General features: G+C 35.3%; 1 protein-coding gene across 2 annotated transcripts in view; it reads left to right on the forward strand.

The window, feature by feature from the left end:
- LOC129254546 (copper-transporting ATPase 1-like) overlaps positions 1-23,018 on the forward strand; it is a 37,214-nt gene extending 14,196 nt beyond the window's left edge. For both annotated transcript variants that reach the window (XM_054893009.2, XM_064113578.1), the window contains 14 exons: positions 657-807; positions 5,247-5,480; positions 6,561-6,810; positions 7,628-7,752; positions 8,637-8,786; positions 9,591-9,788; positions 11,627-11,812; positions 12,965-13,121; positions 13,667-13,825; positions 14,233-14,375; positions 16,476-16,679; positions 18,082-18,199; positions 19,308-19,410; positions 19,981-23,018. In XM_054893009.2, the coding sequence (XP_054748984.2) occupies positions 657-807; positions 5,247-5,480; positions 6,561-6,810; positions 7,628-7,752; positions 8,637-8,786; positions 9,591-9,788; positions 11,627-11,812; positions 12,965-13,121; positions 13,667-13,825; positions 14,233-14,375; positions 16,476-16,679; positions 18,082-18,199; positions 19,308-19,410; positions 19,981-20,023 (2,221 nt within the window). In that variant the 3' untranslated portion in view covers positions 20,024-23,018. The remainder of the gene's footprint in view (positions 1-656; positions 808-5,246; positions 5,481-6,560; positions 6,811-7,627; positions 7,753-8,636; positions 8,787-9,590; positions 9,789-11,626; positions 11,813-12,964; positions 13,122-13,666; positions 13,826-14,232; positions 14,376-16,475; positions 16,680-18,081; positions 18,200-19,307; positions 19,411-19,980) is intronic.
- Positions 23,019-24,256: the final 1,238 nt, after the last annotated feature.

Consider the following 24,256-nt stretch of genomic DNA (forward strand, 5'->3'; position numbering starts at 1 on the left):
ATCCATGGTCATATTGTTCTATGGAAAATAAAGAAACCACAAACTACACAGGGTTTTGTGTAGTTAGCAGGTGAACAAAAATGCAGAGCAAATTGCTGATATATGAAATTATCCTATTCTCCGATGATTGGAGACCCTTTGATTTCTATTCCTAAATCTAAATTCTTGATTGTCAGGGACACTTCCTGACTGATTTTCTTAAGTGCAGTTAATCTTCGGTCATTGTCTAACTCTGTGCTTAAATAATGTGAAGTTGAAAATGCAAAAAAAAAAATGTTTACATATTACATCATTCCCTGTTTCACTAAGTTTTTCCCCTTTATAATTGTGATTTATTTTGCTTTTTTACCTGGAGGACATCATTCCTCATTTCACCCATCTTTGCCCTTTGTAATTGATAGTCTTGTGATTTCTTTTGCTACCTTAGGTGGAGGATATCAATCTTCATTTCACTCATCTCTGCCCTTTAATATTGACAGTCTTGTGTTTCTTTTGTTACCTTAGGTGGAGGACATCATTCCTTATTTTACTCATCTTTGCCCTTTGTTATTGGTAGTCTTGTAATTCCTTTTGCTACCTTAAGTGGAGGAATTCATCATTTCACTCTTCTTTTCCCTTTCTTATTGAAAGTCTTGTGATTTCTTTTGCTACCTTAGGTGGAGGACATCATTCCTCATTTCACTCATCTTCGGTGTGCCAGCCATTACAACGATGCTCTACTTCATGATCTCAAAGAATCACATCATCGTCATCCCTGGACTCTCCCTGGAGAATCTCATTCTATTCATTTGTGCAACTATGGTCCAGGTATGAATGTGGGCTACACGTGATTCATATTTTGGTGTGTAATAGTCACCATATGTAAGAGCCAGATATGGATATAAATTGACGGATAGAGGTGGGAGCACAAGTGATGCGTCCCCCTCTATTTTCCAAGAATACCTCATTGAACATATACATTTTGAAACTAAGGAAATATGCACCCTTTTATTTTTAAAATTTGCTCTTTCTGCCCCTTATATTTCAAAATCCTGGATTGCCACTGTGCTATATTTTCCCCAAGTAATAAATATCACACATTGCAGAGATATTTTCACATACCACTTTTTTTCTGTTAGATTTAGCAGAATGGAGATTTGGGGATTAAATATTGGTTGGGGATGACATTTAATTGTATAACCCATTCCCTTGGATGCTGGTAAGTTGGATTGGAGTAATGTCTGTGTTTTATGACATTTCAAGGCAGGTCTCTTGTCTGGAACACAATCTCAACTGTTTATTGTATTGTGATAGGCGATATATTATGTACCCATTATTGTATATTCTTTATAAGTTGTAATGTTATTGTAATATTGCCTAGCCCTAGTATGAATGAAACATTTTCATTTGATTTGTTTGGCCCATATTTACAAAGGTATATGTGACCAGGCACCACCTACAAAAGGTCGCCAGGAATGAAATTTTAGTTACATGTAGATAGCCCTCCTGAAAGAGGAGATTCTAAGCTTTATAATGATATATAGCTCATTAACAATGATTGATCCTAACCCACTCAAGTAAGAGGAGAATGTTCACTACCATGGAACACTCCTTTTGAGAAAAAGGGGGATTAAAAATTTACTAGTCTATTGAAGAGCACTTACTCTTCTGCTATTGTGTATTGTCGACTAAAGGAAGATTAAAAGTCAATAGAATTTCAATGGAAGGAATTATCAGATTGCCTCCAAAGTTCACAAACTAATTAGGTCCCGGGGGGGGGGGGGGGGGGGGGGAGGGCCACTTCTATTGACGAGTGGATACCATGCGCGACCATGGGGTCTCGAAAATCACCCTAAACACATATTTTCCATATTCTGAAAATGCACCCCTTAAAGGGGAATCCAGCCTTGGCCATAAAATGTTGTGTTGGGAAGGAGAAAAATAAATTAAACAGAATGGTGGAAGTTTGAAAGAAATCAGACAAGCATTAAGAAAGTTATAGCTGCTTTAAAATTGAGATCACTATAAATACAATGTAGATTTCAAATTGGCAACTGGGTAAGTAAATTATGACAAGGGGCAAGGACAACTTTCCCATAGGCCATGTACTTTATTATCAGGGATTTGTGGTTTTCTATTAAGTACCCACCCCCCTGGGGAAGTAATCTAAATATAACCCAGGTAGTATATTGTTTTATGTCCTCATGAAAGAAAAATATAATTTGAAATAAAACTTTTGGGAAAAATGACATTTTAGCCAAAATATGTATTGGAGTATATTGAAGAGTAGTCCTTGCCTTACATCACTGACATCCCATATGCGGCCAATTTGAAGTCTCCATGGGTATAGTGATTACCAATATTTACAACTTTAAAAAATTCATAACTTTATTGTTGTTTGTCCAATATTGTTCAAACTTTCACCTATCAACTTGTCTGATTGTACTTTTCCTTATAAAAACAAGTTTTTATTTGGGTTGGATTCCCCTTTAACAAGTATTGGCATGTGAAACCCTACCCCTAACAAGTATTGGAAACAAAACGATACTCTTGGCAAGTATTCCCTGAAATGAACCCCTAAACAAGTACAGCGATATTTTATTGTTATGTCACGGGTCCGTCGGTCGTCGGTTTTACCTTTAGATTACACATTTGGTTTAGTACGGCCCCACCTTCCACAGCTCGCGCAAATCGGACTCTAAACACGTAGTGTTGGGGCAAAAAGACATCCTTTATAAAACATTTTAATTTTGTTTTATCATGCCCGCAAATTTGACCCTAAATACGTAGCTTTTCTAGCGAAATAGATAGCCTTTTTTCATTATTTTTGTGTTTTTGACACCCTTATCACGTTACGTACGTAACGTGCCCTATCTTGAAAAAGACATCCTTTTTACATGTTTTTTTGGTCGCGCATCAGTTTGAACAAGTATCAATATTAGAACTTATCCTGTTTTAAATTTATAGGGGTTCAAAGAGAGATGAATATTCATGAATATTCGTGAAAACAAAACATGATTATACAATTAACTCAAAAAGACAAAAATAGGTCTAATAAAAACACTCAAAAATTACACTTCAGTTTGATTGGTATTTTTTTGTAGTAAATATGGATGAGTATACTCTTTCAGAAAACACCAAAATTTGAAATTTGAAAATTCTAACCAAAATACTCTCAATTGGCTCAAATTGAAATCACACAGTGCAACATATTGTGGTGCTGGGTCACATATGGTAATAAATAATACCGGTAGGTAAATTCCAGTTGAAGTAATGATAGGAAAATTGATTCCAAGAGAATCCCCCAAATGCCCACCCAAGTGCATATATGGACAAAAATCATGTGGCTTATCCTTAACTGGTAGAATATAAGTAATTACTCAGTTAGTGACAAGGTAAGCATTATATAGCATTTTGCTAGTAGACGGGTATTGTACAACGCCTACTTAGCTTGTTGTACGCAAGCAAATGGGAGGCTGAATGTCAAACATTCGTACCGTTGCACACCAGACGTACCCTCCAAAATGTACCGTTGCACGGCTTTAGGAGGTGACATCACAATACAATTTTATTCATTGTGCTCAGTTAAAAAGGTACAATACGCGTATAAGCTTGCTGGCTAAATGCGCAATGCTGCCCAAGGTCATGTGCGCTTGTGAGATTTTGCTTTGCGCTTTCAATATTTTTGCTCCCTTTTCATAGATTACTACAGGGAAAAACTCTTGTTTTTTCATATTTTCGCTAAATTCCGAGGTGTTGTACAACACAAATAGCGAATATTATTATTTGTGCAATGGTGCGAGATTTCGCATTTGGTGAAAGAAAAAGACGCTCTATTCAACTCAGCTAACGCCTCGTTAAATAGAGCATCTTTCTTTCACCTCATGCGAAATCTCGCACCATCGCACTCATGCCTATTCGCTCTTTGTATATTGTTGCAAGCTATAATCAGTACATAAGCTGGTTATATAATAAGGTTTACTGCTGGTTACATAATAAGGTTTCCTGCTGGTTACATAATAAGGTTTACTGCTGGTTACATAATAAGGTTTACTGCTGGTTACATAATAAGGTTTACTGCTGGTTACATAATAAGGTTTACTGCTGGTTTATTAATAAGGTTTACTGCTGGTTACATAATAAGGTTTACTGCTGGTTATATAATAAGGTTTACTGCTGGTTATATAATAAGGTTTACTGCTGGTTACATAATAAGGTTTACTGCTGGTTACATAATAAGGTTTACTGCTGGTTACATATTAAGGTTTACTGCTGGTTACATAATAAGGTTTACTGCTGGTTACATAATAAGGTTTACTGCTGGTTACTTAATAAGGTTTACTGCTGGTTACATAATAAGGTTTACTGCTGGTTACATAATAAGGTTTACTGCTGGTTATATAATAAGGTTTACTGCTGGTTATATAATAAGGTTTACTGCTGGTTACATAATAAGGTTTACTGCTGGTTACATAATAAGGTTTACTGCTGGTTATATAATAAGGTTTAATAGCTTACATAAACTGGATCAGAACGTTCTAGATATGAATTAATGATGAGATGGTAAGAATTCACTGAGATTTTAAAGAATGTACATGCATATTCAAATGAATGCTCACTGCAACTATTATAGCTACACTGTAATCATGGTTACAAATCAAGACACTGGTCCAACACATCAATGAAGAGCAATGGTTTGATTCAAAATATAGTACTTTTCAGGGGTGGATCCAGGATTTTCCAAAAGGGGGGGGCACATTTTTCCCGAGGAAAAATTTGACAAGTTTAAAAAAAAAGTTTTCACTCTCAAAAGGGGGGAGGGGGCACACTTCTGTTTTAACAGCATTTTTAAATTTTAATTGTGCCTCTTAAAAATGGTGGGTGGCACAGGCCGGCTTTGCCCCTCCCCCCGGATCTGCCAGTGGTACCTTGTCAAAAGTCTGTGCAGCGTATTTTTGCAGGAATCCCGCTGTGAAGGCACTATGCATCTCTTTTCATAGTGTCTTTCCTGCATTCCCCATTGTTTCATCTATGATGAAGTGCAAAGATTGGTAATGAAAGGCAGCTTGCGTGATTTCTGCGTGAAAGACATGGCTCCGACTTTCGACAAGGTGCATGTACCTAAGCAAAAAGTCTTGATTATATTTCTGAAAACCTTCTACTTAGCCTAAATGTGGTGTATTACAAGAAAATTGATTGACATCCAGCCACCCCAAATGCAATTCTTAATTGTGTTTTCTAATGATGTATCCTGTATATTTTTTTAGTTCCTGGGTGGCCGGTACTTTTATGTGCAAGCGTACAAAGCACTCAAACATCGCACTGCCAACATGGACGTCCTCATCATGATGGCGACATCGACTGCGTACGTTTACTCCCTCATCGTTGTCCTCGTCGCCATAGGTCGTCAGGAGCAGGGTAGTCCGATGACCTTCTTTGACACTCCCCCGATGCTTCTGGTCTTTGTTTCGCTGGGACGGTGGTTGGAACACATTGCTAAGGTGAGCCTCATGTCCAAAAGCCTTCCTCACACCATGCGATTGGATGTGACCTCTTTTTTAAAGGGGAATCCAGCCTTGGCCATAAAATTTTGTGTTGGGAAGGAGAAAATAAATTAAACAGAATGGTGAAAGTTTGAAAGAAATCGGACAAGCAATAAGAAAGTTATAGCTGCTTTAAAATTGAGATCACAAATACTATGTAGATTTCAAATTGGCAACTGAGTAAGTAAATTATGACAAGGGGCAAGGACAACTTTCCCATAGGCCATGTACTTTATTATCAGGAATTTGTGGTTTTCTCCTAAGTACCCATTCCCCTGGGGCAGTAATCTAAATATAACCCAGGTAGTATATTGTTTTATGTCCTCATGAAAGAAAAATTTAATTTGAAATAAAACTTTTGGGAAAAACGACATTTTAGCCATAATATGTATTGGAGTACATGGAAGAGTAGTCCTTGCCTAACATCACTATGACATCCCATATGCGGCCAATTTGAAGTCTCCATGGGTATAGTGATTACCAATATTTACAACATTTAAAAATTCATAACTTTCTTGTTGTTTGTCCAATATTGTTCAAACTTTCACCTATCAACTTGTCTGATTTTTCTTTTCCTTATAAAAACAAGTTTTTATTTGGGTTGGATTCCCCTTTAAAGAAAATTGTATGCTGCACAATATTTATGAAGTAGATTTCTGCAATTTGATATCCTGAACTACTGTATGAGTAGGAATATCAATATTACCCATCTAGTTTGAAGACAGTGGCAAAGAGGTGAAGATATCGCAGTAACGTCACACCAATTTTATTGCTGTTGACTTGTGACTGGTATCCGATTCGGACCTTTCTCAGACTCAAATGCTCAAATTGAAAGCAATTATGATATTTATATTCAGATGACCTTTCTAGACCTCAGCTGAATTTGCTTATTTTGAAAGTCCTTTCTTGTACAACACACAGCAATCTCACCCTAAGCCACAGTCCTGTACTTAAATCTCATGCATTGGTGGTTTTTTAACTTGATGTCTATGCATTGTATTATTAATAACTTTTCCCATCTATCCACCATGTTTTTAGGCCAAGACGTCCGACGCTCTGTCCAAGCTCATGTCCCTCCAGCCTGCCGAGGCCATCCTGGTGGAACTGGGTCCAGAGAACCAGGTCCTGAAAGAGCGTCAGATTAGCGTGGAACTGGTCCAGAGGGGTGATGCACTCAAGGTGGTCCCGGGTTCCAAGATACCTGTTGACGGTGAGGTGGTTGATGGGATATCGTCGGCTGATGAGGCTCTGATTACAGGAGAGTCTATGCCAGTCAGTAAAAAACCAGGTAGGTGCAGATCAGACATGGCACTCCAAATAATAAAATTAAAGCCCATCAACAGTAGTGTACTAAGTCAAAGGGTTAAAAAAAAAGGCTTAAAAAAAGAAAAGTTGGAGATTCACAAGACATTTAGAAGCGGAAATTCCAAAATATTTTAACCAAACAGTGTATCAAAAGTATGCGCAAAATCGTTATTACCCACAGTTTCAAAGATAATCTACTCATCTCACAAGAAAGCGATTATGGTGGACATCAGGGGAGTGCTACTTGAAAGGACTTGTCGGATAATGCCACTTTTTTCTGCCAGTTACCATGGTGGTGGTTGTAGTGACTTTTTACTTGATTGTTAAGAAAGCATGAATGCCTGTAAGTAGGAAACAAAAAACCAAAGGCTTTAATAAGGTCCTCACCAAGGGACCTGGTAATGTGTAGAAATTGATTTCAAATATTTGTGTTGCAAAGCCTGGAATTACTATTAAATACTAATACTAAAGATGATTGATGTACCCATTTTCTAGTATCTAAGCTTAATCAGTGATTGATCGCAAATCTTTGTGATAAGTCCTGGCAGGTGTTTCACAAACAGCTAAGTGTGACTCATGCTTTAATGCCAGTGCGCATGTGATACCCAATGCGTAATCTGATTGTAGAATAGACGGCAGTGCGCGTCCCGTGCGCATGATCTGACCTATTCAGTAGTGCGTTATATACCGCACGCAATTTTAATTACTCTATTAATAAAGTCATACTTAAATTTTTTGAAACACCCCACAGGATTCTTGTTTATAGCCGATGGATGATAATTGGTATTTTTGTTTTCTAGGTTCCAAGGTTATTGGTGGCTCTATAAATCAGACTGGTGTTTTGATCATGGAGGCTACTCACGTTGGTAAAGACACAACTCTGGCACAAATTGTCAAATTGGTGGAAGATGCACAAACTTCAAAGGTAAGAGAGTAAAAACCACAGAAATGTAATGTTATTCAAAGATAATATACTCTTATTCTATGTGAATATGGTGAATACATGAGACTAAAGAGCCAGCTTCACTGTATGATGTAGAAACATTCAAACTTGATATATGTTTAAACATCGTATGAAGTGCCATTTAAATACTTTGAACTCTAAATAGACATTTTCAAGTTATCTCTCTAGCCATGGTTACATGGTAATCATTAAATATCTAAATTGGTTCAGGGTAAAAATTAATAGGGTTAAAAAGAGAAAAACTTTGAAAAGAAATCATCAAAAGTGCAGCTTAATCGGTCCACGGTATCGCTGTAAGTACTATAAACATGTAAATTACTTGTTTGTTTTTATTATATGTATTTGTTGAATTATTATGTAAATTATTAATGTTTTTTTTCAAATATGTATTGCTTGTACACTTGTAATACTCAATGCAACCATAATTTCATTGTTTGCTATGCATGTAGACTGGGGGTGGGGAGGGTGCTGCAAAAATTGTTTTTAAGTTTAATTTTCTCTTTGACCATGATTCTTTATATGAAAAAGTGAATTAACATGTATGAAAAAGTAATGTTTTTTTAGATTTACATATTTTTCATTGTTTTATTAGATAAAAAAACAAATGGAAGGAATGGAAGTTGATTCATGAAGATCTTGCAACAATCATCATATATTCTGAAGACATGTTTGTGATTGGTTTGAATTTTGAACTGTGTACCCATTGGCTAGTCTGCATGGCTTACTTCATTTCTATTTGATGTATCAGTTAATTTTTGATAAAATACAGCTATTTGCACGAATCCTATCCCATTTGCCAACCGACTCAATCACATATCTCATGTTCCGATTGTCTTCCACTTCAGGCACCAATTCAGCAGATTGCAGACAAGATATCAGGCCTCTTTGTTCCGACCATTCTCTTCCTCTCTATCGGCACATTGTGTATCTGGATAACCATTGGATTTCTGGACATTGAAAAAGTCCCTATATACTCCCCACCTGCTGAAAATTCTGTAAGTTTCTGGTGACAAATATCATGATCATAACAAATATTTTGATTACAGATAATAATAATAATAACAACGGCATATTTACCCAGGGTAGCCACTTCAGTTCCAAAAAACTGTTCTCCCAGCGGGCCCTGCTATTATTTGACACTAATTATCATTTGACACAGATTTGACACTAATAGTAAGAGTGAGAGTGAAAAATCTTCTTTGATTTGAGACCAAGTACATAGTAAATCATCGCATAGCAGTTAACAGAAATAAATAATGAGATATGTCAGAAACATACTGAGGTAATGCAGAAACTAATATGTGAATTCCAATCCTTACTCATTTCGAGATTAGTTACAGAATTAATAAAAAATAAATGCTAATTAGGCAATCCTTTTTAAGAAATCGAGACCCATTTTTCTGTGCAATTTGGTTTTTACCTCAATATTTTGAACTCTCCTTGCTCATAAGCTGCTTGGAATGCTATGAATCCAGTGACCGGGTAATAATAATTGTGAAGCGCTTTGAACAGTCGTAGATTGATAAAACGCTATATAAATGCCAATTATTATTATTATTATTATTATAAGTATATGCATGAGCCTTTCATATTATATTAGGTATAAAAATAAATAGAAAAATCTTCATTTTATTATGATCTACATGAATATCAGTAATCATTCGCTAAATCTGGAAAAAGTAAATGCACTGTATTGTCGATATCATATATCTTCATGGCAGAAGAAAAATGGTAGATGGTGCCAATTGGCTCCACCCACATGCTAAAAGACGGTCATTTGTTCTTATATTCATGTTCAGACCGAAGAGACGATTCAGCAAGAGAGGATGGAGACCATCTTCTCCTTTGCCTTTGAGCTTGCCATTGCCGTCATGGCGATTGCCTGCCCCTGCGCCCTAGGTCTGGCAACCCCTACTGCTGTGATGGTAGGCACCGGGATGGGGGCACGTAATGGCATCCTAATCAAAGGGGGCGAACCCCTGGAAATGGCTCACAAGGTACAGTCTTCATTTTTTTCTGTATTCTTTTGATTGGTTTTGACAGTTGAATAATGATAACTATGATTGCTTTTGTTAAGCTCATAACTCTTTCTTTATCAGGAGTCTCCCCTTAAGAGCTTTACAATAATGCAGCATAATAAACCTGACTTTAGAAGAGCAGCTGTAAGAAATACTTTGTTTCGAGGAATGTTTTTCTACCAGGTTCTCATTTACCTCACCTGGGTTGAGTGCAACATGTCTCTGTCATTGAAAATTCAGATTTTCAAAGTTATTCATTTTTCTGGACCTTGATCCAGTCCGCTTTTTAATGTGATTACTGGTAAGTGAAAAAAAAGTCATCTGATCCGTATCAGGGCTAGGATTTTTTTGCTGTTCTGTAGCCAAGGGGGGGGGGGAGGATTGATTGCTCCCCCTTAGATCTCGGCTACTGATCACTCAAATGCTGCAAAAAATTGTGCAATTGTAGTGTTTGATGTATTCTACAAAACTAATCATTACGTCAAACCCCCGTTTGAGAACGTACCGCAGTTCAGATTGCAAACTGCAGTATTTTACCCCATTTTGCATTTGAAAATCTAAAACATCATTTCCAAGCCCAGGGGGCCATTTCATAAAGCTGTTCGTAAGTTAAGAGCGACTTAAAGAGCGACTGGTGATTATCGCCAATTGTGTGTACCATTTACCGCAAGACAGGATCACCAGTCGCTCTTAACTTACGAACAGCTTTATGAAACACCCGCCTGATCAACCCCGCTTGGCCAGGTAATCCCCGCTGTCTCAATTTCACCTCCACAGGCCAGATTATGAGCGTTGAGCCAAGGACGAAATGATAAACAACAGCTGTGCTATTACGTAAGACTTCTCTGCCTGTAGTAGGACCTTCTGAATGAAATTATTGTATTCGATATTTAATCACGTTTTCAAAGGCATATTGTATTCAGAAATTCAATGTTAGTCCATTTTTAATTTCGAACGAAGAAAATCGACCTCGAAATAAGGAAAGTAAGCGAATAGAAATGACGGCATGCTTACCGGATCCGCACTCCGCGCTGCGCATGCATCCCATCGTGTGAGGCCCCCTGTTGTGACTGTATATGCCGGGCTGTTGTGTTATCTTCGGACCGTGGTCATGAAACAGGTGTTTTGATACTTACATTGCATGCTTGAGGCAGTAGGGTTTGTCGTACTTGGAGAAGAGAATTTATTGCAAGGGAAACTGGGGTATAGTGTTCTCAAATGGAGGTTTTTCGTCATGTATTGCACAAAATATTGAGGGCTGTTTTAGGGCAAAGCTAATTTGGTGAGATTAACTACACACACTGTTCATGTGCAGGTGTAAGTATTCGAAGATGAAGGGCATTGTTTTCTATGTCCATTCCAATTTTTCTCCATTCTTACTTCACATCTCAAGCTACTCAAACAATAAATTTGTAAGCGTTACAAGTTACATGTAAACTTGAAAACGGATACAGATTTAAGTGAATTTGAACTCTGTCAAGAATGCCCTTTACAACAAGATATGAATAACTTATTCTCGATTGGCCTTTATACTGTCACATAATTGTTGAATGTTCATCTGTGGTAGACTGCCATCTGTCTTCCTTTTGTTTCGACCTTCTGTAGCTCAGTCGGTAGAGCAGGGGTATTGGATTCCTATGACCTGGGTTCGATTCCCCACTTGGTGCGCTAGTGCCCTTTGGTAAGGCATTAATCCTCATTACCAGGTCCCTCGGAGAGGACCTTAAGCCGTCAGTCCTATGGTTGCTTGCTTACAAGCATTCATGCTTTCTTAGCAATCAGGTAAAAAAAATAACCACCATTTCTCTCTTCTACAGGTAAAGACTGTTGTCTTTGACAAGACAGGCACCATCACCCATGGTAAACCAAGGGTTATGAGGACCAAGCTCTTCGCTGCCGGGTTGGACACCATGACAGAGGAGGAATTCTTAGCCATATGTGGAACAGCAGAGTCTGGCAGTGAACACCCTCTTGGGATGGCCATCTTGAAGCATGCAAAGGAGGTATGGAATTTCTCAAATCCTTTTTGTGGGTTGAGGGTTGAAATCCCATCCATTGTTGTGTTTTATGTTCTTAATATAATATTTATCAAACATGGTCTTCCTGTAAAACAGCATATGTATGATCAGTAATGAAGCTACCCTGTATAAAAAATTAATGAATGAATAGCTAGATAGATAGATAAATATGTAGGTAGGTGGGTAGTTAGGTGGGTAGGTGGATGGGTGGGTAGGTAGGTAGTGTTTATTTCCTTCAAGATATTCAAGGTTCAAGGTTTATTCACATCAACATTTCACATTTCCAAAAAAATCAACAATTCAATACAGACAATAATATTATACAATACAAATTATCGTATATAGCATAAATAAATATCGTAAAATATGAATTGTATACCTAATATAACAATAGAAAAAAGTACTATAATGTATTCTTGTAATTGGTTCTAAAATAATGACAAAGAAAGAAAATGAGAGATGTGGATATGAGGGAGCCAAAAGTCAAAGCAGAGCTTGTTGGTTGAAGGCTCCAAAGAATATGCAGTGAGAGTACCATAAAAATATCAATACGACAAGAAAAATAGAGGAATAAATGAAAGAGTAAACTAAAAAGTAAAGAAAAAACGGGCGATACACAAATACATAAATAATGAGTTAAATAATAAGTGTAAAAGCAACAAATTGAATTAGAGCCTGAAGGAAAATGGAAATAATTATTGCTAAGAGTGGCAAAAAAATATTCGTCCACAATGTGTTCTATTTGACCTAGGTGTGGTATATAACTAGTAGCAGAGTAGTACGATTGTAAAATTTCAAAATCATAAATCATATAGATTACAATGCAATCACAAGCACTGCACACAGAAATATGCATTGGACTGCACACAAATATTTACCTCAACTATTTCAAAGGTTTTATGCCATATTTTGAGTGAAAGGGATTCTGGAAAACAATATTTTCCATTATACCGTTCCTAAATGCAATAAAAATTGGGAGCTAGCTCACAGTGATTGTTTACATCTTTTTCAAACCAGGATTTCCCCTTTAATATTAAAATCTATCAATACCTCTGTAATGAAGTGTGTCAGAAAAATTGAGACCCACCTTTCAGTCAGAGATATATTTACATAATAAATTGTTCTTTATGTGAACAGATGTTGCAGGCAGACCAGGTCGGTCGATGCTCAGACTTCAATGCCGAGCCGGGCTACGGACTCCGTTGCACCGTCAGTCACATCACAGCCATGTTGAAAAATTTTCCCACGATGCAATTGCTTGCCAACAAAAATGAAGAAATTGAGAAATGTGAAGGTGAGATAGTTGGCTGACTTCCAGCGGAAGTGGATTTATCTTACATTGATTGCTTTATTCTTTCCAGTAGGCTGATGTCAATGAACATTGGTGGTATGAAAAAAAAATTCCATAACATTATATATTTCGAAAATTGGTGTGACCCAAATCATAGTATAGTCAAACCTGATTTTGGTTTTAGCGTACATGTGGGGAGAGTTTCATGAGACAAATACTTCAGGCATCTGATTGGCTGAAAGCAGTCAGTCATTGAAAATCACTTGAAAACCCCTTCATGAAATGCTCCCTGTATGGATAGACCACTCATCTTAAAATTCCACTTACTTAGTTTCCATTGAAATTTTTTTTTTTTGAGTCATGTATTTACAAAAGTACGTTTTCATAAAGACCGCCCTTGTAATTAATCATATTGACCTTTTACCTAAGCCTTAATTGGTATCCAAGGTTCAGGATAGAGTGTTCAAGTTGAAAGGCCATTGTTCATCATGTCTGCCATCTTGTTTTCACTATCTCTAAATGGTTTTGTCTGTTTTGAATAATTCCAGAAATCCAGAAAGCTTCAATTCAGAAGAATGAATTCACAGTACTTATTGGAAACAGGGAATGGATGAAAAAGAATGAATTGACGGTCACAGACGATATGAATGATGCATTAGGTCATAACGAAGCCCAGGGACATACCGCAGTATTAGTAGCAGTAGATGGTAAGTATTGTTACCCCGTTGCCAATTTGCTTTAAAAAGTTTTTTTTTTTTAATTCGTTTCATTGTATTGCCAATTTAAGGATGATTGTTTGATTAAAAAAATAGTTTTCCGCTTTGAATAAACAAATATAGATGCAGTAAGTCTGGGCCCTTCCATTGTTGATTTTTTCAAAACAGTTAAATGTGTTTTGTGTTCTCTTTTATAGGGTTCTACACTTCCACTTCAAATCCAAAGTTATGGGACAAATACTACTAAAAATAATAAGGATGCAAATTATGAGCAAATAAAAATAAAATATTGACCGAACACCAACATCAAATGGTCAACTCTGAACTTGGGGTCAGCCATAGTCAGTAGAGCGAATGGCCATTGAATCAATGACAATATACCTCTTTTATTAATGCAGATCAAATTGTTGGGATGATCGCCATTGCTGACACCGTAAAGCCAGAAGCCCAACAAGCCATACAAACACTGAAAGATCTAGGTCTTGATGTAGTATTACTCACAGGTGATAACAGGGTTACTGCTAATGCTATTGCTAAACAGGTAATCTACTTTTAATTTACTTTTTAATCTAATCTATTTATTTTCAAGAGAAATATCCTACCTCTTTTTCATTTCCTTTTTCCTTCCCATTTTCTCTAATTTCCTTGTCCTGTGTGTTTTGTCTTTGATATTTCTCTACTTTGCAATTGCTATCTGCTATATGTTTTTAAAAATGTTTTTTTTTCTTTTTTTTTTCATTTTTAATCATCATTTTCTTGTTCTTCCTGTTTTTGTTCTGCTTATCATTTTCATATCATTGTCATTATTGTTATTATTATTATTATTGTTGCTTCTGTTATTACTATTGTTATCATTATTATTATTACAATTATTATTATCATCATTATTATTATCATTATTTTTATTATTATTATTATCATTATTATTGTCATTATTATTATTATTATATTCATTATTATTGATAATGTATACAGCTTATGCTTCTTTAATTCATTCTCAATCAACAGCATACTTTTTCACACACCTTTCCTTGTTCCTGCTAGTATTACTAAAAAACCAAACAATCTTTTTGGGGGTCAAGGTCTTGACCTTGAAGTGTGAGGGTCGGGCAGTCTAAAGTGGTGTGAAGTTTGGAATAGGGGTAACAATAGCAACACTTTAGCTTTAGCCAAGAGAGATTTCCGAGCAGCCTGGCACCAGGCTTTAATACTACAACTGCTGGCCACCTGGTGGTTCTCAGGACACTGAGGTGTGTGTTTAAACAGTTGTCATGCAAACGTGGGCTGTGTTGTATATGAATTGATTGCAATTGTATCAATTTGCTCGTTTAACAAATTAAATCAATTAGATTGTTGGTTATGTCAGGAAGTTTTCATGATTAAGGAAGGCTACATGTATATTTATGTAAAGTTGTAGAGAAAATATTATAATGTATGTTCTGTGATTGGATGATGGTGTTATTATTTAAAGTAATAAAGCATTTTTGTCAGATGTAGTAGAAATAATAGTAGTAGTAGTAGTAGTAGTAGTAGTAGTAGTAGTAGTAGTAGTAGAAATAGTAGTAGTAGTAGTAGTAGTAGTAGTATTAGTAGTAGTAGTATAAATATTAGTGGTAGTAGAAGTAGTAGTAGTAGTAGTAGGAGTAGTAGGAGTAGTAGTAGTAGTAGTAGTAGTAGTATTAGCAATAGTAGTAGTATTAGAAGTAGTAGTAGAAATATTAGTGGTAGTAGAAGTAGTAGTAGTAGTAGTAGTAGGAGTAGTAGGAGTAGTAGTAGTAGTAGTATTAGCAATAGTAGTAGTATTAGAAGTAGTAGTAGAAATATTAGTGGTAGTAGAAGTAGTAGTAGTAGTAGTAGGAGTAGTAGGAGTAGTAGTAGTAGTAGTATTAGAAATAGTAGTAGTATTAGAAGTAGTAGTAGTAGTAGTAGTAGTATGATTAGTAGTAATATGAGTAGTAGAAGTTGTAGGAGTAGTAGTAGTAGTAGTAGTAGTAGTAGTAGTAGTAGTAGTAGTAGTAGTAGTAGTAGTAGTAGTAGTAGTAGTAGTAGTAGTAGTAGTAGTAGTAGTAGTAGTAGTAGTAGTAGTAGTAGTAGTAGTAGTAGTAGTAGTAGTAGTAGTAGTAGTAGTAGTAGTAGTAGTAGTAGTAGTAGTAGTAGTAGTAGTAGTAGTAGTAGTAGTAGTAGTAGTAGTAGTAGTAGTAGTAGTAGTAGTAGTAGTAGTAGTAGTAGTAGTAGTAGTAGTAGTAGTAGTAGTAGTAGTAGTAGTAGTAGTAGTAGTAGTAGTAGTAGTAGTAGTAGTAGTAGTAGTAGTAGTAGTAGTATTAGCAATAGTAGTAGTATTAGAAGTAGTAGTAGCAGCATCATAAATACTTGTAATAACAATAAGAAGTGTATTATCATCATTCTTATATTTTTCATTCCCTTCCTCCCCTCTTACTCTCATTCTCATTAAGAATGCTTGTAGAAGTAGAAATGATAGTTGTAGTAGAGAAGGCAGCAGTAATATGAGTATTTTTTATTATTATTTATTATGATCATCCTTTTTATTGAGAGTAATAGTACTTGTATTGGTAGTAGAAGCATCAGCAGCAATGATGTGGAAGTGTAGTCTATGACGCGAGTTCTTTATTTCCCCTCACAGGTCGGAATATCCCAAGTCTTTGCAGAGGTTCTCCCTCATAATAAGGTTGAAAAGATCACTGAACTGCAGGAGAAAGGTCAGCGTGTTGCCATGGTAGGAGATGGGGTCAATGATAGCCCCGCCCTGGTGAAGGCTGATGTAGGCATCGCCATAGGAACAGGGACGGATGTGGCTGTAGAAGCCGGAGACATTGTTCTTATTAAGGTATGTCATTGAACGGTAGTGGTGTTTTGACGTGGACAGGGCTGGAGCCCTCACCAAATCAATCATTTTACTGTTCGACATATATAATTCCAATGGATTACCTTAAAAATCAGAAGAAGTATTTGTAGATCAGTAGAGGGTTATCAGACTGAACTGTAAGGTTAGGTATTCAAATGATGAGATATCAATAAGATATCAATAATCTTTTATTATACAGGTGAATCTGCCAAGGTTAAATCTCTTTGGCCCATCCAGGGGTGTGAGAGTTCAGATTTTTATCTGATTTCAGATTTTTTTGTTTTGATTTTCAGCTTAATTTCAGCTTATTTTTGGCTTTCCTCTGTACAAAAAGTATGGGAGCTCTTTCTATTTCAGACGTTTTCAACACTCTTCAGCTTTTTTCAGATCTTTTTATTGGTGATCAATCACACCCCTGACCATCGAAATCTATTCTGCAAAATCCTACTTTATAACACATAAATAACACATTTTACAAAATCTGTAGTCTGGAAAATTGCTCTTACTTGTCCGATTATTTGATTTGAGAGAGGTCAACACATTTAGCCTTGACCGTAATATACCGTGTGAGTCACAAAAAATATTGACACCTCACAAGTTCCCAATTTAAGAAAAAAAATATGTCATGAACGCATAATCATTATATATGGCTGGAAAGAGTATCTTCTCCCAAATAATTTAATACCATATTTATCTGGCATGTTTTCACACTTGGATAATCAGTTGGTATTCTTTGCAGTAATGTAAATTTTTATTTGCACCAAAGTAAGGCATGACTGCAATGAATAAACCCCAGATGCCAATGATGTCACAATCCTACATGAGTTAGTAAAGTTAGTAAAACCCTCTTTCAATTAACTTGAGAACTGATACTAAAAAGTGTTTATTGAACAATTATAATGTAAATTTCGAAAACATTTTTTTGAAATGGATTTTAATGCAACCCTTGTAGGATTATGACATCATTGTGATCTGGATTCATTCATTGCAGTCATGCCTTTTTTTAGCACGAATCAAAATTTACATCACTGCAAAAAATGAAAGTGTTTATTGAACAATTATAATGTAAATTTCGAAAACATTTTTTTGAAATGGATTTTAATGCAACCCTTGTAGGATTATGACATCATTGTGATCTGGATTCATTCATTGCAGTCATGCCTTTTTTTAGCACGAATCAAAATTTACATCACTGCAAAAAATGCCTCCTCATCATCCAAGCGTTAACACATACTCTTTCAGGCCTTATATGATAATTATGTATTCATGACATATTTTTTCCTTAAATTAAGGATCTGTGAGGTGTCAAGTTTTTTTTTACTCACACGGTATACTAGTACAAGATATTGAACAATGTATTTATCATTTACTTTTCTTAATCCAGAGTGATCTGATGGATGTTGCCGCGGCGATCGATCTTTCAAAACACACCGTCAGAAGGATCTACATCAACTTCTTCTTCGCCTGTATCTACAACTCAATCGGAATTCCAATTGCAGCTGGTGAGATTTTTCTCTCACTTTTACACCTCTTTATAATGCTTATTGATTGGAAAAAGCAGGGGCATCCATTCCTAAAGACCTGTCAAAATCTCAAGTTTAACTTTTATAGTATACTAGATTCAAGCTTTTCATTCACCCATTCATTCTTTAAAGTGATACTGCCAGAGGAAATAAGAAGAATTCATGTTCATTGTACAGATGTTATCAGCATAGGAAATGCAACAAGGGTGACAGACTCATGATAGCCCTAATCGCCTCTAAAATTACCAAATGGACTCCTTTGGTGCGACCATCTTTTATAAAGTTACCCCAAGATTGGCTACAAACGGTATTTAAAAAACATTTAGCAAATGAATATTCTACATCTAGTAGAGTAATCATATTTGCTTTTACAGCATAATTGTTGCTGCACAAAAAAGTAACCCTTTGAAGGAAAGAAATAGCTCCAAATTTCAACAACTTGCCTCATTGTGAAAAAAGAATAGCCACTAAGAAACGAGAATTATTTCCTACCCTGGGTGACAGGGTTTTGTGGAAATGTTTCTGGGCTGCAGATCGCAAGTTACAATGTTCATATTCTGCTGTGACATGTATGTAGTTTAGCAATGCATTGTTTTGCATTTTTGCCACACTCAACCCTAGGTGAGGTAAGTGGGTACCTGGTATTCAACGCTCAATCACTCTTCGCTAAATCCAGAATATTAGCAGCGGGCCACCAGAAATGTAATGCTTTACAGTCATGAGTGCTGTATAAATAACCCAGTATCCTAGACAGTGTATTCGATGCTTTGTTGAATACTCACTGGTATTTTTCAGAAAATTTGACTAATCACTTTTGTTTATTTGAAACACAACTGTTCAGAATTCTGTGACATCACAGAGTACTAAAATAATCCATATAGTAGCTATGCTATTGGAAATGTCTTACTTACTATTAATTAAAAAAAATGTAAGTGTAGATCTGCTACTACCAAAATTTCCTGCTTGATGAAAGAGAAAATATAAACCGGATGCTTTCTGGAACTGATTGGTCCCTGTCCAAAGCAAATGGGATTTCAGGATTCATTAGTCAATAGGCTAATTTGATTTGATGTTTGTTATTTTACAGGTGTCCTTGCTCCAGTCAATATTTTCTTACGTCCATGGATGGCTTCAGCTGCTATGGCAATGTCTTCTGTTTCCGTGGTGACCTCATCCCTCGTGCTCAAACTGTAAGTATCTATATTTTATGGTTTTCTCCCTCTTTAATGTTGAAAGTTTAATTTCAGATCTGGACCTTGTTATATATAGTTTTTTTTTTATAGTAACTTTGCCTTCCAAATTCCATGGCAACAATTGCAACAGCCAATTAAAAATTGAGGATTTTCATGGAAGTAGCCACTGAATGGCAAAGCACAATATTAACTTTTATGCAGCATGGGACTGACCATGAGATTTTTACTGCAAAGGACTGGCTCAAAGCAATTTGGAAAGTCGTCTCATTACCGCTTTGAGCTTGAAATAAAGATAACGCCGATGAAAATACAAACCAATGGAATCCGTAGATTGATATTTGGGGGTTAATGGAAAATTGATTCATTTTCTTGGCAATGTGGCTTTGCATGAACAGTTTAGAATCCATTGCATTTGAATATAATGTTTGAACTAATTCTATTGTTGCAGTAGTCACAGTCCCATTTCTGTTCACTGAAATAATGCAAATAAAGAAATAAGTGTGTAGAGAGATTTCTAAAAAGAAATGCTTTAAATTTGCTATTTCTCTTATCTCTTGTAATTTTCAGGTACAAAAAGCCAATGTACAATAGCACATCTGCTAAGGTTTGAGGTCATTACTATTCTCTGCTACCACACAACATCCAACTCTACTACAGTGCATTTGGGTGAAGCTAGTCATGCAGTTTTAACTTTCTAATAGGTCATTTAAGAAACTTTGCAAACATTTTATTTTCCCTTCAATGCGGTTCAGCATTAAGAATGATGATTTTTCCTCAAAGTTATAAACGTTTGAAATGTAATTTAATGCCATTTACATCAAGTGAGTGTTAAATATGTATTGAATTTTTGAAGTTCTTGATTGACCCTGTTAATATATACCTTCCTGTATTATCCAGATTAAATTCTCACAGATGAATTAAATTGGATTATTTTAGTCGGAACTAATTAAAATTTTTCTAGGGAAGTGTCGTTGAACTTTTCATGATGACTTTCTTACTTTCCATGATGGATAATTTTTTAAATAATTAAAGTGACTAACTTTCGTAGATCTTAAGATTGTATCCACTCAGTCTTCTAGCAGATGGTCAACACCATCACGGATAAACCCACTTGGTCTACTATAAATTAGATGTAACAATCACTTGGTCTCATAATCACTACTTATGCTTTCCGTCAATTAGTCTGATGTCTAAGTGATCTCGTTTCCACTCTTTGCATGTTGTCTCATGGTTCATAAACAGTTTATCTACCAAAAATTGTATAGACTAGGTGGTTTTAGGCCAAGTGGATATGAGAAGGATTGGTTACAGCCGATGTGAAAATTAGGAAGAATGATAAATTGCAACTACACCAATTGTTTACAGTTGAACTGGTTGTACATTAGTCAGAATTAGACCATATGGGATGAAACCTAACAAAAAAAATACAAATATGATGTAGATTAAACGGCAATTTTTGTTTCTCTAATGATCACTTTAACCTGACATGTGAGAAGCTTTCAAGATATTTATTGAAGCAGGGATAGATATGCATGTAAAAAGTATTTAAGATATATGAATTATTTATACAAACTGCAAGCAGAATATTCTTTTGTCCATGTTTGAAAATAGAAGTAATGTCAATATATAAGTGTCATCCTAATATGCAACCGCATGAAAATACATATATCTAGTAAATGTGTATTCAGAACTATTTTTTTTTTCATTACCATGCATATTTAAGTTCAAAGAAACTTTGAATAAACAAATATATTTATGAACTTATTTAACACAAACATTTTAAACTGGATTTATATCGATATTCAGTATCTGAGAAGTTGAACAGTGTATACAGTAATTGCATGTGTATGGAACATGTAAACTTGATAGTAATTGGGTATACAAAAAATGTTAATCACTAGGTAACTAAATCTGCATACTAAAATGAACAGCTATTGTAAGCCGAGTTCTAACTTGTTTTGATGGAAAAGTATGCATTTTTTTAGTATCTATCGTTGACCCTTTAAGTTAGGAACATGTAATATCGCTTTCTTTGCCAAATTGAATGTATTCATTATCAGTACTCGGCTCTGTCTCAGAGTGATAAGCATACATTGTATGTACAAGGACTCAAAAACTAGAGTCTGTTCCATTTCTTTCACCAATGGTGACCGTTTGCTTAATTTAACGTCCTTAGGTATCACATTCAGCGTAGTATCATTACATAATGATTGATTGCGAATCTGTTAGCAATGGCTGTTTCCATTGAAGTTATTAGATGCCTTGTGTATTAACGAGGCTCATTTGAATTCCTATATGATTTTCTGATGTAGTCTCTGCCAATATTTTAGCAATTTTAGAAGTAGCCTTGTATGTATGTTTGATCTTGCCACAGTGACTACTTGTAAATTTGAAGACGGCACAGTTGGTAAAAACTATGGCACAAATGTATGTTTACTTTGTAAATATGTCTTCCATTTTTGTTGTATCCATTCCACTATTATGTTTTGCTCAATGATGTTTGTGACAAATGTTAACTTGTTTGGAGACAAATACCACAAGAGGCTTAAGGCAAGTGAAATAGAATCGGTTTAATGTGGCAGATCAGGGCCGCATATCACAAAGCTTAATAATTGATTGTAGAACTTTTTTTTAATTGATTGATTGATTGCGTTTTACCAAAATGTACACTAGCTTTATATCAATCAGCTTAATTATTTGCACGCTGAATTAATTTTTTTTTTGGGGGGGTAATAATGACAATTGTTTCCATGTTATTTTCTTTAATTCAAGATATCCATATTGCACCATTGATACTTATTATTATATAGATATCATCCAAGAACTATTGCCTTTTATCAGCTTATCTAATTGGAAGGTAGGGGAGAAAACTAATTATTTTAATTGTTGAATTTAATTGTACGAATGTGCAAAATTGCAACATCAGCACGCAAAGGGTTAAAGATGATTGGTAGCCAAGACACATGTAGCATTTCTACAAATGTGATGATTGTCTACAGTACATAATTTCAGCAATATTCATCTTGGAAGATTATTCTGGAATAATTTTTCCCCAGTATGTGTTATCAGTCTTGATAGTCTACATCATATCATTGATCATGATAAATGTGAATCACTTTTTTAAAGTTATAGAATATTTTGTGTATACTTTATTTAGTTAATACTTTATTTCACAGTGTACACATTACCAGATTCATTTGCAGAGAAAACATTTCAGAGCAAATGGGGGGGGGGGAGATGATGAGAGGGCACTTAAGTTGTTGCTGTTGATATTAGAATTAACATATCATCTGTTCGTGTGAAACTACATGTAACTCCTTGTGAGAGTATAAGAAAGTTTCATTCTACCTTCAATACTAACTGAAGATTATTAATAACAATCTTGTTGATTGTTTCAGGGCATCTATTTTCATCCATTTCAGGCTTAGAAACTCTATAAATGAGTTATTGTATTTCACTGAACCATTATTGGAAATGGTGTATTTTTAATGTAAACTTTGCAATGTGCATATGTATCTTTTGTATTGTATTGATTTTTGAGCAGCAGAGTATTTTTTATTTTCAATATTAAATCATGCTCTGTTTGCATGGATTTTTGCCACAGATTTCCTTGTCTCTGACTTATTTCTTTAGCTTAGTCTTATATTAGGTAATTTATCAAGGTCAGATATGACCTTGTGGGTGCGTCTCATGGTCTAGTGGTTACGACTCTCGCCTTTTTAAACAGTGGGTCGTAGGTTCCAATCCTAGCCATGGCGTGTTTTCCTTCAGCAAGAAATTTATCCACATTGTGCTGCACTCCACCCAGGTGAGGTGAATGGGTACCCTGGAGGATTAAATCCTTACATGCACGAGTGCTGAAAGGCATGCAGCTTGAGCTGCATGAAGCCAGGATAATAAAAATAATATCAATGCGCCTTGGAATAGATAACCCTATACAAATGCCTGTTATTATTATTATTATGATGATGACCTTACTGTGGTGTCAACATCAAAATTTAACCAAGGTTAATGTTTGTATTTCCATTATATTCATACTCCATGAACATTTCTTATACTGATATTAAACATTTATTTCAGAGTGAATGAATGTAAGTTCTTGTTACTAGGCCAATATAAAAGGTAATTCTGGGATGAAAAAATGCTATCATATTAAAAAACTAAATTATTTTGAATAACAAAAACAAAGAAAAAAGAAATTGAAATCATAAACTTGAATTTAATGTTTATTAGCTATCAGAAATTGCATAAATATATATTTCAGGTTGTTTGGTCAAGGTCAAATGTCCTTTAGATGAATTAGCTCAATAACTATATATTTTGTTAGTTATTTCAGAAGTATTTAATCAAATTGAATGAAGCTGTGAGAGGGGTTATTGGATATACAAATTATATTGAATGATATGTTAAAAGTCAAGGTCAAAGGTCATGTGAGGTCAAATAGAAATATCCTCTAAATTTGAAGAATCATTCTTCTTGTTTGTTTCATATTAAGCTTGTATGTAAGAAATAAAATGCATCAGTCATTCTATGGGTGAATCAATGTTGGATCAAGGTCAAAGGAAAATATCTGCTGATGTATATACATGAATATTTGATACAACCCTGGCCCTTTGCTTATTAAATGATATATTCAAGTAAATGTTTGGTAAATGTAGGCAAGAGACAGGGCGTCCCACTTGTATAATTAATTATCATATACAGTATATATATGTTTTTTTTCAAGGTTTTCATGATTTTCAGGGTTGGGGAAAAGAGTGGCCTATCCAAAAAAGAGGGAATCAATACATCTACCTTTACTTACAATGAAACTTCGAAAAGAGAATTAATTCTTACTTTGTAT

Source organism: Lytechinus pictus, chromosome 2 (assembly GCF_037042905.1).
Source record: "Lytechinus pictus isolate F3 Inbred chromosome 2, Lp3.0, whole genome shotgun sequence".
Taxonomy (NCBI): domain Eukaryota; kingdom Metazoa; phylum Echinodermata; class Echinoidea; order Temnopleuroida; family Toxopneustidae; genus Lytechinus; species Lytechinus pictus.